The sequence below is a fragment of the Pogona vitticeps genome, chromosome 4 (assembly GCF_051106095.1).
Source record: "Pogona vitticeps strain Pit_001003342236 chromosome 4, PviZW2.1, whole genome shotgun sequence".
Lineage (NCBI taxonomy): Eukaryota > Metazoa > Chordata > Lepidosauria > Squamata > Agamidae > Pogona > Pogona vitticeps.
The window spans coordinates 167,837,169-167,851,490 of record NC_135786.1 but is presented as its reverse complement, the minus strand read 5'-3'; the positions used below and the strand labels follow the sequence as shown (position 1 = coordinate 167,851,490).

General features: G+C 39.7%; 1 protein-coding gene across 12 annotated transcripts in view; it reads left to right on the top strand.

Moving 5' to 3' along the window:
- RIPOR2 (RHO family interacting cell polarization regulator 2) overlaps positions 1-14,322 on the top strand; it is a 129,207-nt gene that overhangs the window by 95,702 nt on the left and 19,183 nt on the right. For 6 of the 12 annotated variants that reach the window (XM_072998696.2, XM_072998699.2, XM_072998697.2 and 3 more), the window contains 7 exons: positions 586-629; positions 1,433-1,558; positions 4,272-4,420; positions 6,704-6,833; positions 7,981-8,127; positions 9,159-9,848; positions 13,174-13,355. In XM_072998696.2, the coding sequence (XP_072854797.2) occupies positions 586-629; positions 1,433-1,558; positions 4,272-4,420; positions 6,704-6,833; positions 7,981-8,127; positions 9,159-9,848; positions 13,174-13,355 (1,468 nt within the window). The remainder of the gene's footprint in view (positions 1-585; positions 630-1,432; positions 1,559-4,271; positions 4,421-6,703; positions 6,834-7,980; positions 8,128-9,158; positions 9,849-13,173; positions 13,356-14,322) is intronic. The other 6 variants (XM_078393507.1, XM_078393506.1, XM_020781581.3 and 3 more) reach the window with 1 other exon arrangement.

Sequence of the window (14,322 nt, the reverse complement as noted above, 5' to 3'; positions counted from 1 at the left end):
TCTTTCGTGCTTACATTAGAAATACCTAATTGTGCATGTCATCTGGGCAGCTTCACTTGATGTATATGTGTTGGAAGAGGGGACAGTGGAGAAAACCAAAAGACTAGATGCTTTCACTGAAAAAGGCTGATGCCAAATGTGTTCTCTATTTGAGAGTGTTTAAGATGGAACAGGATTTCCACCCAAAAATAAATGTCTTGGAGTACTGCTTAGGGGTCTGGTAACAACTCAGCAACTCTCCCTGTTGCCAGGAGAGAGAATAAATTAGACATTGAGGCTTCAAAATAAGTGAATCGACTAACTATTCCAACAAGCTTCTCTGTGTATCCCGTCAACCCTTGTAACAAAACCAATAAATCAGGGATTAGCCAGTGCTGTTTTCATTGATGCAGCCTTTGAAAAAGTTGGATGGGGCATCCTGCATCCTCTCCATTGGCGAGTGGAAGTTGTTCTCTCAGTGACACAAATGCTCTGGCAACCTTGTGAAGAGATGGTGATCCATTTCCAAGCAGAGTCACACAGGCAAGAAAAAGGGGGCACGAGTACTTTTTTCTGAAACAGATCTCACATGTTTTTGGCTCCTAGGTCTAGCTGGCTTTGCTCGACTTTGCCCTGGAGACCAGTATGAGGTGAGTAACTGTGCAAAACATCGTTTTTCCTCATATTCAAAAGTTTCTATATGGTCTTGTTTTCTGTTCTTATATCCTGTAAAGCAAGAAAAGTCCCTCTATTCTCTGTTTATGGGTGAGTGCATTCTGAGACTTAAAGGCTACGTTGGCTAACAAGATAATAGCAGATCTTTTTTTAGCTATGTTTTTTAAGGGTGTCAGCACACCCTTCCATATTTTGTTCTTGGCATCAGTTTTCTTCCTATGTCCAGCCAAGACAGACTAACTAGAACTGATGAATTCAAACAGAGCAAGCCAACTTGTTTTTCTTTTGTCCCCCACCTCTGTTTTCCAAAGATGAGGGTTTCCTTACCAAACAATAAAATGGCTAAAATCTGTAATAAAATTACTTTCTGTGGCCTGGCTGCTATGTGAGTCTATCAATATTCATGCAGTCTGTTTTGATGTTAAGAGGAAACAACGCACAATCAAGCTTTGCAAATCCCATAGCCCCTGCAACCAAAAATACATGTATATCAGCTTTATTCTCTTTCAGGTGCTTTAGAATTTTGAAATCAGTTTAGCTTCTTCTCTTTAAAAAAGGCTGGAAGATAATTGTTTGCCTTATTTTTAAGAAGAGGCAGAACATGAAAGTGCTTAGCTGGAGTTCATTTAGGGGATTTGTAGGGACTCATGTGCATACAAACCTCCTTGGATTTTGCTGGGACCTTATCTTGCACATTATGACATGTAATGAGAATGAGAGCCAGGAAGAACAAATATGCCAGCTGGGAGAACACAACACAAGGTTTCTTTTTTCACAGATTTTCATGCGATATGGTCGTCAGAGATGGAAGCTGAAAGGCAAAATTGAAGTCAACGGGAAGCAGAGTTGGGATGGAGAAGAAATGGTCTTCCTTCCTCTTGTTGTTGGACTGATCTCCATTAAGGTACCAGTGCAACTGTTTTCATTTCAATAGCCACCTGTCAACATAACTACAGTGTTGACCTACAGGTCATAAGCAAGGGGGACCAGAATTTCTATAATTAAATGAATTAATGGACACCAATCCACACTTGAGAGCCAGTGTGGTGTAGCTGGAACCCAAACTCAGGAAACCTGGGTTAAGTCATGAAAATGCACTGGGGACGAGCAATGATAATCATAATAATAAATTGTGTGCTTTCAAGTTGATTCTGATTAATGGCAGTCCTTTTCAGTGTTCTCTAGGTAGAGAATACTCAGAAGTGGTTTACCATTCCCTTCTTCTGGGGGCGTCCTGAGACAGTGCAGCTTGCTCAAAGCCACACAGGCTGGCTCTTCTGGAATGCAGAGTGAGGAACTGAACTCCCAACGTATTCTTGAAGGCTTTCACGGCCGAGATCTGATGGTTGTTGTGGGTTTTTCAGGCTCTTTGGCCATGTTCTGAAGATTGTTCTTCCTGATGTTTCGCCAGTCTCTCTGGTCAGCATCTTCAGACACAGACCGGTACCTACACAAAAACTCCAACCACCACCCATGACAGAAAAGAGGCATAATCAAAACATTAGTAGACCGTGCAAATAGGAACCGTGAAGCTTAATTTCTCAGCACTGAACTCAAACATCTGAATTGGGCCCTACAGGCAAATGGCTATTCCAAGAATGAAATCAAAAGAGTCATCAAACCAAGAAAACAACACCAAAATGAAGAGGAAAAACAGCCACCCACAAATAAAGTATTTCTGCCATACATCAAAGGGGTCACAGACCTCATGGGGAAACTTTTGAAAAAACACAACCTACAAACAGTATTCAAGCCCACCACAAAAATACAACAAATGTTACGGTCAGCAAAGGACAAAAAGGACCCCTTCACCACTGCAGGAGTATACTTGATACCTTGCAGTTGTGGACAGGTATATATTGGAACCACAAAATGCAGCATCCATACCAGAATCAAAGAACATGAGAAACACTGCAGACTAAAACAACTGGAAAAATCAGCAGTAGCTAAACATGCCCTTAAACAAGCTGGACATGAAATTCTATTTCAAAATACTGAAGTACTGGACAACACCAGCAATCATTATGTTAGACTGCACAGGGAAGCCATTGAAATCCATAAACATCAACAGAAATTCAACAAAAAAGAGGAAAGTCTCAAACTGAACAAGTCCTGGCTTCCAATACTGAATAATAGAGCCTGCAGAAGGTCAACAAACTCTACCCAGCCACAAGGACCAGGGATCATTGCAGAAAAAAAAAACCCAGCTAACGACACCCATCAATCATAATGACAGATAATCTCCCCCACCCCTTATCACAACAAAAACGTGCTGATCACCCTACTCCAGTTCCTACTCCAGTCCTCTGAAGATGCTGGCCACAGAGACTGGCGAAACGTCAGGAAGAACAACCTTCAGAACACGGCCAAAGAGCCCGAAAAACCCACAACAACCATGAACTCCCAACTTTTGGCTCCACAGCCAAATACCTAAACCACTGAACTTTCTAGCCAGTTTAGAAATGATAAGCCACTCCTTTAACATCTCAGGTACCTTGAAAAGCCTATTAGCACCTCCCTAAGTCTGAAACAACTTGACAGCACATAAGAATAACAACAGGGGATACTTGCAACATTTCTATGTGCACCTAGGGGTCCTGCAATGATTGTGTGTATGCATTGTTCAAAAGCCAGTTAGGTAAGGAATCCAGTGGCTGGAGGTTGAAGGAAGACGCATGAACCTGGGCTCCCTGTTTTTCCCTCCACTTTGAGTGGGACACTGCTGAATGCTATTGTAGGGCCACCCTCTTTCTGAGGCAAAAGGCATAATAAAAGCACAGTTGCAATCCCTGTAAGTAATTAGATGGATTTAAATTGTAAAAATGCATTACATTATTTTCCTTACTATGGTGCACTTAAAATGAAAAGGGTCTGTTTATTAACCAGGTACTGTATACTTTTACTTATCATGAGCTGTAGCTTTGCATTTATGTATGTCAGGGTTGCCAACCTGGAGTAACCCAGGTGTTCTTGGTCTGCAACTCCCAGAAACTCCAGCCAGCACAGCTAATGGTGAGGGCTTCTGGGAACTGCAGTCTTAAGAACTCCTGGGTTACTCTGATGTATGTGGCTACAGGATTAAACTGTGCTTAAATTTGGCTCATAATTATACCAGACTACTGGTTCTAACTGCAGTGCAAGTAACACACCAGTTATAAACATAGTAATGGCGATTTCTGCCTAAAGTTCCAGAAAGTCATAGATTGCCATGTTGCCCTGGGAGAGACCTACATGACATGCTGAGTAACTATTTGTGGCACCTCTGTTTTAAAGCAATTTGTTTTCCTAAATTCCCACTGCAACACTGCTAGTTCAACATGTTTTGGGATAAAGCTGTGAATGAGAAAGTACCACTAGAAAAGTAGTAACTGCATATCAAGTTCCAGAAGGAGACGGAGGGAAAGCATACGTCAGATGCTGGAGGGAAAAGCAAAAGCCTTTGCAGTAGGAAGCTGGCACTAAAAAGGAGCTCCTCTGCCGAACTGCCAGTAGAAACTGCCGCAGCTTACTGTGGGGAAAATGCATGAGAGGTGACTCTAGGCAATGTTGCTGGACTAGTGACATGTTAATAAACAGGAATTCCATTCCTAATTATTAACACTTGCTCCTTTGTGAAGGTCACTGAACTGAAAGGCCTTGCTACTCATATTCTGGTGGGAAGTGTCACCTGCGAAACAAAAGACTTGTTTGCTGCTCAGCCTCAGGTCGTAGCTGTGGACATCAATGACCTTGGCACAATAAAGCTGAATCTGGAAATCACTTGGCAGTAAGTAAAGCTGGCATTGCCAATTCATATCAAGTGGGTCTCCGCCAGTTCAGATCTTTGCCTTCTCATGGAAAGGAGAATTAGGAAAGACCCATTGTAAAGAAGAACAGTAGTATCAGACAGACATTTTTGGTTCAATAGCATTAATGCAGCATGACAGTAGTGCTTTATCAGATATATACGGGGCACCCTCTTTATATGTCTAAAACATTGTGAAATAAAATTTTAAAAAGGGTGCCTGTTTTTCTCATATATTTGCTCCACTGATTGCTGGTAACCCAGATGTGGTAGACAGTGTCTGGTAGTTCTTATATGGAGGTATGTGGAATCTTATTTGCAGGGGGCACATCCTTCCCCCACATAGCCCTTCCATAGGCTAGATAATTTAAGGGACATGGCCATGTCTCCTGGCATAATCTAATTCCCACCCCAGCTGCAAGAGTGATTCTGCGTTTGGAGCTTAGGCTTAAAGATCTGAGTCTGCTACCTGTGGACTTTCTCCTTGCAGAACTGCGGTGTTATCGAAAATGAAAGCTTTGTACTGAAGTCTATAATTTCCAGTCTGAGACTTCTCAATTGTTCAGAATATAATCCGCCTTTTTACTCATCTTGTTACGCACAGTGGCCAAAGAGTGAGAAAAGGGAGGATTTCAGCTATTATTTTTAATACACTAAGGCTGGTCAAATACTGAGGGATTTGCTCCACTTATAAAACAGGTGAATTTGAAACATTTTTTACTGACCACATGACATGAGGGCGGGTTTGAGTCAGTCCAAGCCTTTTTTGCTCCCTAATGCATTTTTTCAAGCTGAAACTATTTGAATGGGCTTATCATTCTTGTAAATACTGGGGGTGGGGGTGGGGCAGGGCATGTCTATAGGTGCCTTTTGGTGTTTCAGGCAGTTTGGGTGCTTCCACATTGTTCCCTCTCCCCAACTACCCTCCAATTAAAAGAAATTACTTGCATATATGAGATCAGCACTAGAACACCCTGTTGCCTTATCGCTGCGTTTTCATTACTATTATTTCCTACATTTAAACCCCATAAAAGGATTGACAGAGGCAGGAGCAGAGAAAGGAAGGAAAGAAGGGACGCTGTGGGTTGGAATGTGAATCGCATCCCACCCAGTTTGAGCAGTGAATTCCTGAATCATTCTGGAGTCCCTGTGTGAGCACTGACTGCAATGTCAACCATAATACAGTCGTTGACTCAAATTGCAGCAAAACTGAATCGCTCCAATTCAGCTTTCCAGCGTGGTTGCACCATTGCTAGAATAAAGACTTCCAACATGGATTAGGTCTAGTACACATTGCAGTCATCATATCAAAAATCTCCCCTTTATGGCAATGGACTTTCACCAAACCCTAACATCTAGAGTGGGTGGAAGTCCAACATTTTACTGTAGATTTCTGTTTTGTTCTGCTGTGTTTCTGATGGCTAGTAGGGGGAGCATGGAGATTACTAAACTGTTTGGGCTCCATATTGGGGAGGTAAGTCCTTGCTTGTCTCATCCTCACAGGCAGGGACAGGGAACTAAAAATTTATTCACCTCTCCACCTAAGAGAGCAAAATGCTTTGTGGCACTCTCAACAAGAAAAAGAGAACCAATTGTTGTGCAAGTTAAAGAAAAATTGCATAGATGATATGTCTTGTGGAAAATAATGGTAGCTGTCACTTTTTTGCTTGGACGTTTAAGGGTCAGAAGCACGGGAAGTGATGTTTACATCTTTCTTTATTAATCAACTGGTCTTTCTCTGCTTGCTCCCTGTGTACATAAGGGAAATACATTAGTTTTGCACTGAGGCAGTTTGTGTAAATCATGCAGATTCTGAGAATAAAAAAAATATATCTCCTTGGTTTGCTCTCACCTACAGTTGGAATATGAAAATTCCTCATCAAATTGTTACATTAGCCAACAATCACGTGAGCAAAGAATTTAATGGGTTTTCTTTATAGAGTTTACTTACTCTGCATACACACTGCTTCTAAATCTTCTGGCTGTGTAGATGCTATAAAGAGACCATTTCTCCTGGCATCTTCGGGGCAACTGCAATATGTACTTTGTCCCTCCACAATCATAAGTGTTGATCCAATGGGTTGTAGTTGTTCTGCTGAATTAACAAAGAGCACAAGAGTGTTGTCTTGTGAAAATGTTGTGAGAGTTTATTGGCCCTGACTAGGAAGAGCAGGATGGTGTGTGCTCTAATGACCCAAAATGAAAAGAAAACAAGTGTTCTTTGTAACAGTAATTCAGTATAATGAGAGGCATTTTTTTTTGTAGCCCATTTGATGTTGAGGACGTGACCCCATCTACAGGCAGCACAAACAAAGCATCTGCTCTCCAGAGGAGAATGTCCATGTATAGTCAAGGTACTCCAGAAACACCAACCTTCAAGGACCACTCATTCTTTGTAAGTTAGATATTCCCCTTTAGTATTTGTTCAATGGAAATCTCCAGATATCTCCAGATATGGACAATGATTTGTGATCACACTGGTCTAACAATGTTGCGCTAAGCTTTACTTACTTTCTTTTTTTTTTTTTTTTGCTAAAACAACTTGTTTTTAATTTTATTTATTTATTTATTTATTTAATTTATACCCCGCCTATCTAGTCGGTGAGGACCACTCTAGGCGGCTAGAACATAATTCTATGTTCTCATAATTGCTATTAATTCTTGTGCACTGGGATGAGAAATGTTTGTCTCCCAGAATTAGTTTGTTGCAGAATCAGTATAGAACCAGACCAGACCTACAATTTAACCATTTTAGGTCTTAACTGATTTCCCCCTATTTTTTGAGATAAAACAATATATTTGTATCTTTGCCTGAATGTATTGCCTAATCATCATCATCATCATCATCATCATCATCATCATCATCATCATCATCGCCACCACCACCACCATCATAATTTGTAAGCCTGGCTATAATAATAATAATCATCAATATCTTAGAACAGCTCTGCAGTTCTAAGGTGATGTTGATGATGTGAGAATTTCTGTACAGAGTAATTTTTATTTAAATAATTGAAGGATAGAAATCATTTTTTTAAAGTGAAAAGGTAGTAGCAGTAATATATTTGATAATGTAAAGGATGGGTAACTTAGGGTCTTAAGGTGATGCTGCAATACAGGTGCCATTATTCCTAGCTACCTAAATAAGGGATGATGGGAAATATACCCCGAAAACCTCTGAGGGCCCCAGGTTGTTCTATGCATGATGCAAACTTTAAGACTACGTACCTCAGACCAGAATGCTCTTTTTAGGAATGGAATACCTACTATTTATTTCTCATGGTAAAGGGTATCTTGGAGCTTATCAACTTTCTCCAGGAAGCCTTTGGCATGTTCAGGTCCTCAGGAATTCCAGTAGTCAAAATTGGTTTCACTTTTTTTTATTGTACATTCATGTTTAATAGATAGTCTAGTTTATTTATTTATTGAATTTATACCCCGCCCATCTAGTCGACTGACTACTCTGGGCGGCTAACAACATATAATATAAACAATTTAAAATATGTTGACTAATTGACCCTTTTTTGCCTTCCCTGTTGAAGAAATGGTGGCATTCTCCCCAAGACAGGCTCCAGTTGTCCATTTTAGATGCTCTGCAGGACACATTTTTTGACAAGCTGCGCCGCAGTCGCTCCTTTAGTGATTTGCCATCTCTCAGGCTGAGACCTAGAGCAGGGCTAGGACATGATGTGAGTTTGGGATGGTGGGAACTCTTGTTGTGATAAATGATTGTACCTATCAGTAGCTCCTCCATTTCCATGCATGCCCTGCATCTGATACTTCTCAGAGAGCTGTGTCTAGTTTGCTGACCACATATTGAAGAAATCCCTTTAGGCTCAAACTGGAGTTATTGAGATCCGTAATATTGCAGCCTCTGCCTAAAAAAAAGAGCAAAGGGGAAAACACATGCATCCTTTGAAGGATACAAATAAAATTAAATAGGTGTAGTCTGGAAGTTAAATTTCACATTTGAGCTCCACCAGTTTTAGTGGGATTTAAAGCTGCTTTGTGGTGTTTTGCATAAACATTTAAAATAAAACAAGTCAAAAATCAGGATTGCTGGACAAGAGGCAAGGCAACCTCTAGCACTCGATTCTGTGACTGTCAGTGTGGACTGTTACCAATAAAGTCATGACCAGACCTACTGAATGTTAATTTTAAGGAATACAACACCCAGAAGCTGGTTGCAGGATTCTGGGAGATGTAGTCCAAAAAAAGGTAATGTTTCTAAGCTCTGGTTATGGCATTTGATATTTGTTGTGCATTCCATTTTATATAATTCTTTTGTGGCAGATAAAATCTGGTCAGCAAAATACTGTTTAGTTTCCTCAGTCTTGTGCATGCAGTTAAATGACTTTGCAGTAATTCTCACATAACTTTAGTTCAAGTTTAAAACAGCTTTCTTCAAACGTATGCCTTCCATAACTACTGGATTGTATCAGCTTGAGGAAGGCTAGTTCAGAAAAAATATGTACTCACTCTGAACAATTTCTGTGGATTTTTTTTCCTATTTGCTGTGTTATTTTATTCTTGAATTTCTCTTAAAAATCAGTATCACTAAAGGTAAAATTCTTTCATAACTTCAACCAAACTTGGTTTCACAGAAGCCAACAAACTCTAATACTACTATGTTTTCTTCCTAGGGGCTATTTAATTTTGTTTAGTGTTGTGTGGCACGTCCCTTGGCTTCTTTCTTTCACTGTTTTTATTATATTTTCAGTCAAATTTAGCTGATGATGTCTTTGAAAATGGCACAACAGAAAATGAGAAAAGGCCACTGTCTTTCAGCTTCAGTGGTATTCCCAATGGAGATTGCACCTTATCTTCCAGCTCTGTAGGCTCCTCATCCACCGTAGATACTTCTAACCCTGAAATTACTGTCACGCCTCCGGAACACCATGGGCAACGGTTATCAAAAACGCACCTTGTGGACAATATCAGTACCAGCTCTATAGACTCCACTCCTGAATCCACAGATGCAAAGCCACAAGGGTGTGTGTTAGACAATGCAGAAAAGAAGACTTCAGTTCTGGATTCTGAAGTTTGCCAAAGGTCTCCACATCCAAGAAGAGACAATGGCCTCTTCTTAGATAACAGTGCCCCTGTGTCTCTTCTTCAGGACCCAGAAGAATTATCAGAGCTCAAGCCAGTGGAACTGGATACTTTTGAAGGCAACATCACTAAGCAGCTGGTTAAAAGACTTACGTCAGGGGAAGGCCCAGTGACACCTGAGAAGCTGCATTGTGAGGGGTCAATAAGTGGTGAATCTGAAGGCTACAAATCCTGTGTAGAAGGAAGCCTAGAAGAAGCATTTCAGGGACTTATTCTAGCCCTTGAGCCTCATAAAGAACAGTTTAAAGAATTCCAGGATTTGGACCAAGAAGTAACACATCTAGATGAAATATTAAAAGTAAGTTCAGTTTCAGATTTTTTTAACAAAAATCCTGGTTACATTGCACTTATTTTTCAGCATTATTGGTTCACAGGGATACAGGGTCAAATCTAAAAATTAGAAATCAAGTTCTGAGAATTTGTGGGTGGGACCACACATTTGCAAAAATCACAGATTTTTTTAAATTCCAGCAGCAAGTTTTAAATTGGTAACCAAAGATTTTTCTAACATCTCCAGTAGCTAAAATTAGTTATAAAAAGGTGGATGACCTGATTTTGATTCCATATATTTTTAATATCTTACCTTAGCATCTGGTACTTTGCAATTTTTGTACTTTCTGTACTTTTGAGGTTGCTTCTTATTAGAACTCCAACTTCTTTAAGATATTTTTCTTTTTGTTGTTTATCTGGAAGCATAATATTTTGCTTATCAAAATCAGATGTTTTATCTGTGATAACTTGCTTGTCTTAGTATGGCACTGCAGTTTTGTTTTCCAAAACAAAATATGGAGGGAAAGGTGTACACAGTCCATAGGATTTAGCCAACTACAGAAAAAAGATCTTTGCAAATTGCAGTACAGCTACATAAGCAGCAGGGAGTGAGCTATGGTGGACTGCTTTGCTTTGGTTGGGCTTGATTAAAGTGATATAATCAAGTCTGACCATTTACATAGAAATAGCCCCTGCCACTTCCCCTCTATTGGCAAGTTAATCACTTCCTCCACTCAGCAATTTTTCAATTTATAGTTAAGCATATACTTTGGTTTGCATGGGAGCTATATGTTTTGAATCATACTTACTACAGAATCCTTGTTGCACTGAATTTGCCAGCTTTCTGTCCATCATTTTTCTCACAGTATTTTGCTCACAAAGGCAATATATAAGTTTAATCACTAATGTAAAGCATTATTTTTTAAATTGTATTTTGAACTCTTCTGTGTGAAAGTGGCTTCATAGCAAATGGTGTTGTATGGAAACAATTTACATACACTTCCTGATTATTGCATTTATATATTTTGCAAAGAATGATTCTGTTTATCTTACTGATAAGAGTTCCGATGGTAAATTTTGTCATCCGTAGAAGTACATATTTATTAGTTCTAAAGCACATTTTTGAAAGACATGTTACAATACATACCAGTGCTTCACATACATGTAACATATGCTGAGAATTCACAGGAACAGATTTCCATGTAATGGTAAAGGCGAAGTGTTCTGAGTAGAGGCAGACAATGTCAAAAAGCACCCACAAAACGAACCTTTGTTCTAAATTAATATATTCTATACTATTATTCTGTTGTTATAATTAAAAGCCCAGTCATCCAAAAGCTATCTCAGTTCTTTTAGATAGTTCAGGAATGATGGATTAATGTCATATAAGTGGGAACCTGAGAACTACAGGAAAATCCAGAGAACTAATAAATGGTTATTTTAAAAACATAGTGCTAGCCCAGTAGTTTATTTTAAAAAACATGTTCCTAGCCCAGTAGTTAGTTAGTTAGTTAGTTAGTTAGTTAGTTAGTTAGTTAGTTAGTTAGTTAGTTAGTTAGTTAGTTAGTTAGTTAGTTAGTTAGTTAGTTAGTTAGTTAGTTAGTTAGTTAGTTAGTTAACTGCCCATCTGGCAACCCAGGCTACTCTGGGTGGTTTACACAGTACAATAAAACAAAATACTGTATAAAGACAAAACAATACAATGATAGGACAATAATATAAAGTAGTCAATACAATACAGACGAATGAAAATAATATCAATAAGACATTAAAATAAAATAATGAAAGCATGGTTGAATGTTGCACATTAGTTAATATCTGGTTGTTTAAGCGCTATAGTTGTATCAGGGTATAATATAGTCCAGGTCGGCCTGTCTAAAAAACATTGTTTTTAGTAATCACTTAAAAATTCCCAATGAAGGCGCCAGGCAGATTTCAGGCAGCACACCACTCCACAATTGTGGGGCTACCTCTGAGAAGGCCCAGTTTCTGGTCACTGTTTTCCAAGCCTCTCTCACGGTCAAAACTCTCAACCGCCCAGCCTGGGAAGATCTTACAGGATAGGCAGATCTGGTTGGAAGGAGATGTTCTGCCAGATAACGAGGTGCCAAACTGTTTAGGGCTTTGTATGTTGACACCATTACCTTGAAGCTGGCACAGAAATGAACAGGTAGCCAGTGTAGGGCGGCCACGGTGGGGGAGATATGTTGATGCCTTCTCACACCATTTAGTACTCTGGCAGGCCAAGTTCTGGACCTGCTGAAGTATCCATGACAGCACCAAGGGCAGCCCCACATAGAGAGCATTACAGTAGTCTAATCTCGAGACTACGAGTGCATGGACCAATGTGGTGAGGGACCCAGTGTCAAGGTAGGTACGCAGCTGAGCGATCCACCTTAGATGGAAGTGGGAGATGTGGACGGACCACATACAATAATATTTCTATGAATGCATTAAAACCAATATGAGGGCTGTTTAGGGTTATCCACATGTGTGACTCCCAATAAGAGAACTCACCATTCCTTCCTATCTTAACCTGTACTAGTCTAGCTTTACTGCAGACTTGTACCTATTGCAGTCCACCAAATAATACTCCATATATTCATAGGCAAATCATGATAAGTGCAGGGCTCCTGCCTGAGATTCTAGAATGAGCCCTCACACTCAGTCTGCAAGTTATCTACGCATTCTTCACATCATTCTTTTACAGATGCCTTCTCACAATGGCAAAATACTGTGCACATAGTTATGTTAGTGTACACTGGAGCCAGACAGCCTTTGAGATCCTCAGGGTGGGCCCAACCTGCAGTGGCAATCTAGCAGTTTTTTCTAACTATTAAAGGCTCCGATGTTCCAGTACTTCCATAGGACAAAAGGGAGTTCCAGGGAGCCTTGGAACCTGAACAGGTTTGTGTGTGTGGAATAGAAAGTACCGTATTTTTCGCTCCATAAGACGCACCTCTCCATAAGACGCACCAAATTTCTAGGAGAAGAAAACAGGAAAAAATAATCTGTTTTCTTCGCTCCATAAGACACACAGACTTATGTTTTGTGGGAAAAAGTGTGTCTTATAGTGCGAAAAATACGGTATTCACTTTGTTTAAATTAATAATTTTTGGTACTTAGATCCAGTGTACCCTGGTGTAAGTACATGATTTTGCCTAATGAATTCAAAGGGAAATCTTAAAATCTGGAAAATTATGGAAACAAGCAACTGTGAAAATGTAGCATATTCTTTTCTTGAATTTGAAGGAAATGTAAAGCATCCTGTTTAATTAGATTCAATATTCTAACCTCATCCCAACATTGAGGGTTTTGGTTCTCATCTAGTGGTTTTGCCTTTGATATTGCAGTGCAGACCAACAGCAAATCACAGCAGGTCATCTAGTTTAAGCCTCACAGTTGAGAGTGCACTGGAAAGCTTTGATTTCCTCAACACCTCTGACTTTGAGGATGATGGCGGTACTGATGAGCTCTGCAGTAGTGGTCGAGGTGCTGACTCTGTATTCTCAGATACTGAGGTTGAGAAACACAGGTAAGAATGTCAATACCTTGTGCTTCTTTCTTAGGGAAAGCTTCATCATTCATTTTTTAGTCAAGGATTCTCTCATTGGGGGGAATGTAATTTAATAATGGCTGAAATCCAGTAGTAAGTCACAGCTAGAGTAGGCTGTTCAACCAGTGGAAATTAAGGGAGGAACTGACTTGCCAAATCCCCATTGATTTAATGGACCTGTCTAGTCGTGACTTCCTACTGGACTTTGGCATTAGGCGGCATAAGAGGACAATGATTTCATGCAGAAAACGGAAGATGAAATTTAGTAGATTTTTTAATATGTGTTGGTAATGTATAGTTTATCGTTTACCTAAAATGTCTCAGTTCACAATTGTTCTCTCTTCTTAATTCTCACACACTAGGCAAATAAAATAAAAGAAACATGAATTGAGTGAGTTGTGGGGTATTTTCTGGTTTAACTGTGGATTCTAGTGTTGTGAGGAATAGGATTGGGGCTAACATTAGGCCTTCCTGACCTCGGAGACAATTGCAGCACTTCCCTAAATGGGGCCAACATACAGCCAGCCAGAGTACACTGCAGTACTTGTTCATAGCCTGGTAATGTGTCAAAAAATGGCATGGGACATTTCTTTGGTCTCGTTATTTTATATGGGCTGGATTAAAGAAAAGTACTCCAGTGGCAAAAAAGCAATTGACTTGTTGGGACATTTTCTGTTCTAGTTATTCTCTGTGTGTTTGAAGGGGCGGGGGGGAACCAAACAGGCCAAATCTACATTGCAAGTAGGTGAAACTTGGAGACACTGTGGTTCTGATTACAATGGTGCAAGTATGCCTGTCTTAGAATAAAATTAGTTTTATGTGAATTCTACAACAAAAGTTGATTAAAAGTAGCCATCTTGATAAGGATTAGAATCTACCTACACTAAAACCTTCCCAGACTATTTTAAAATAAATAAAGAGGCTACTAATCCATAGGATTGCTATA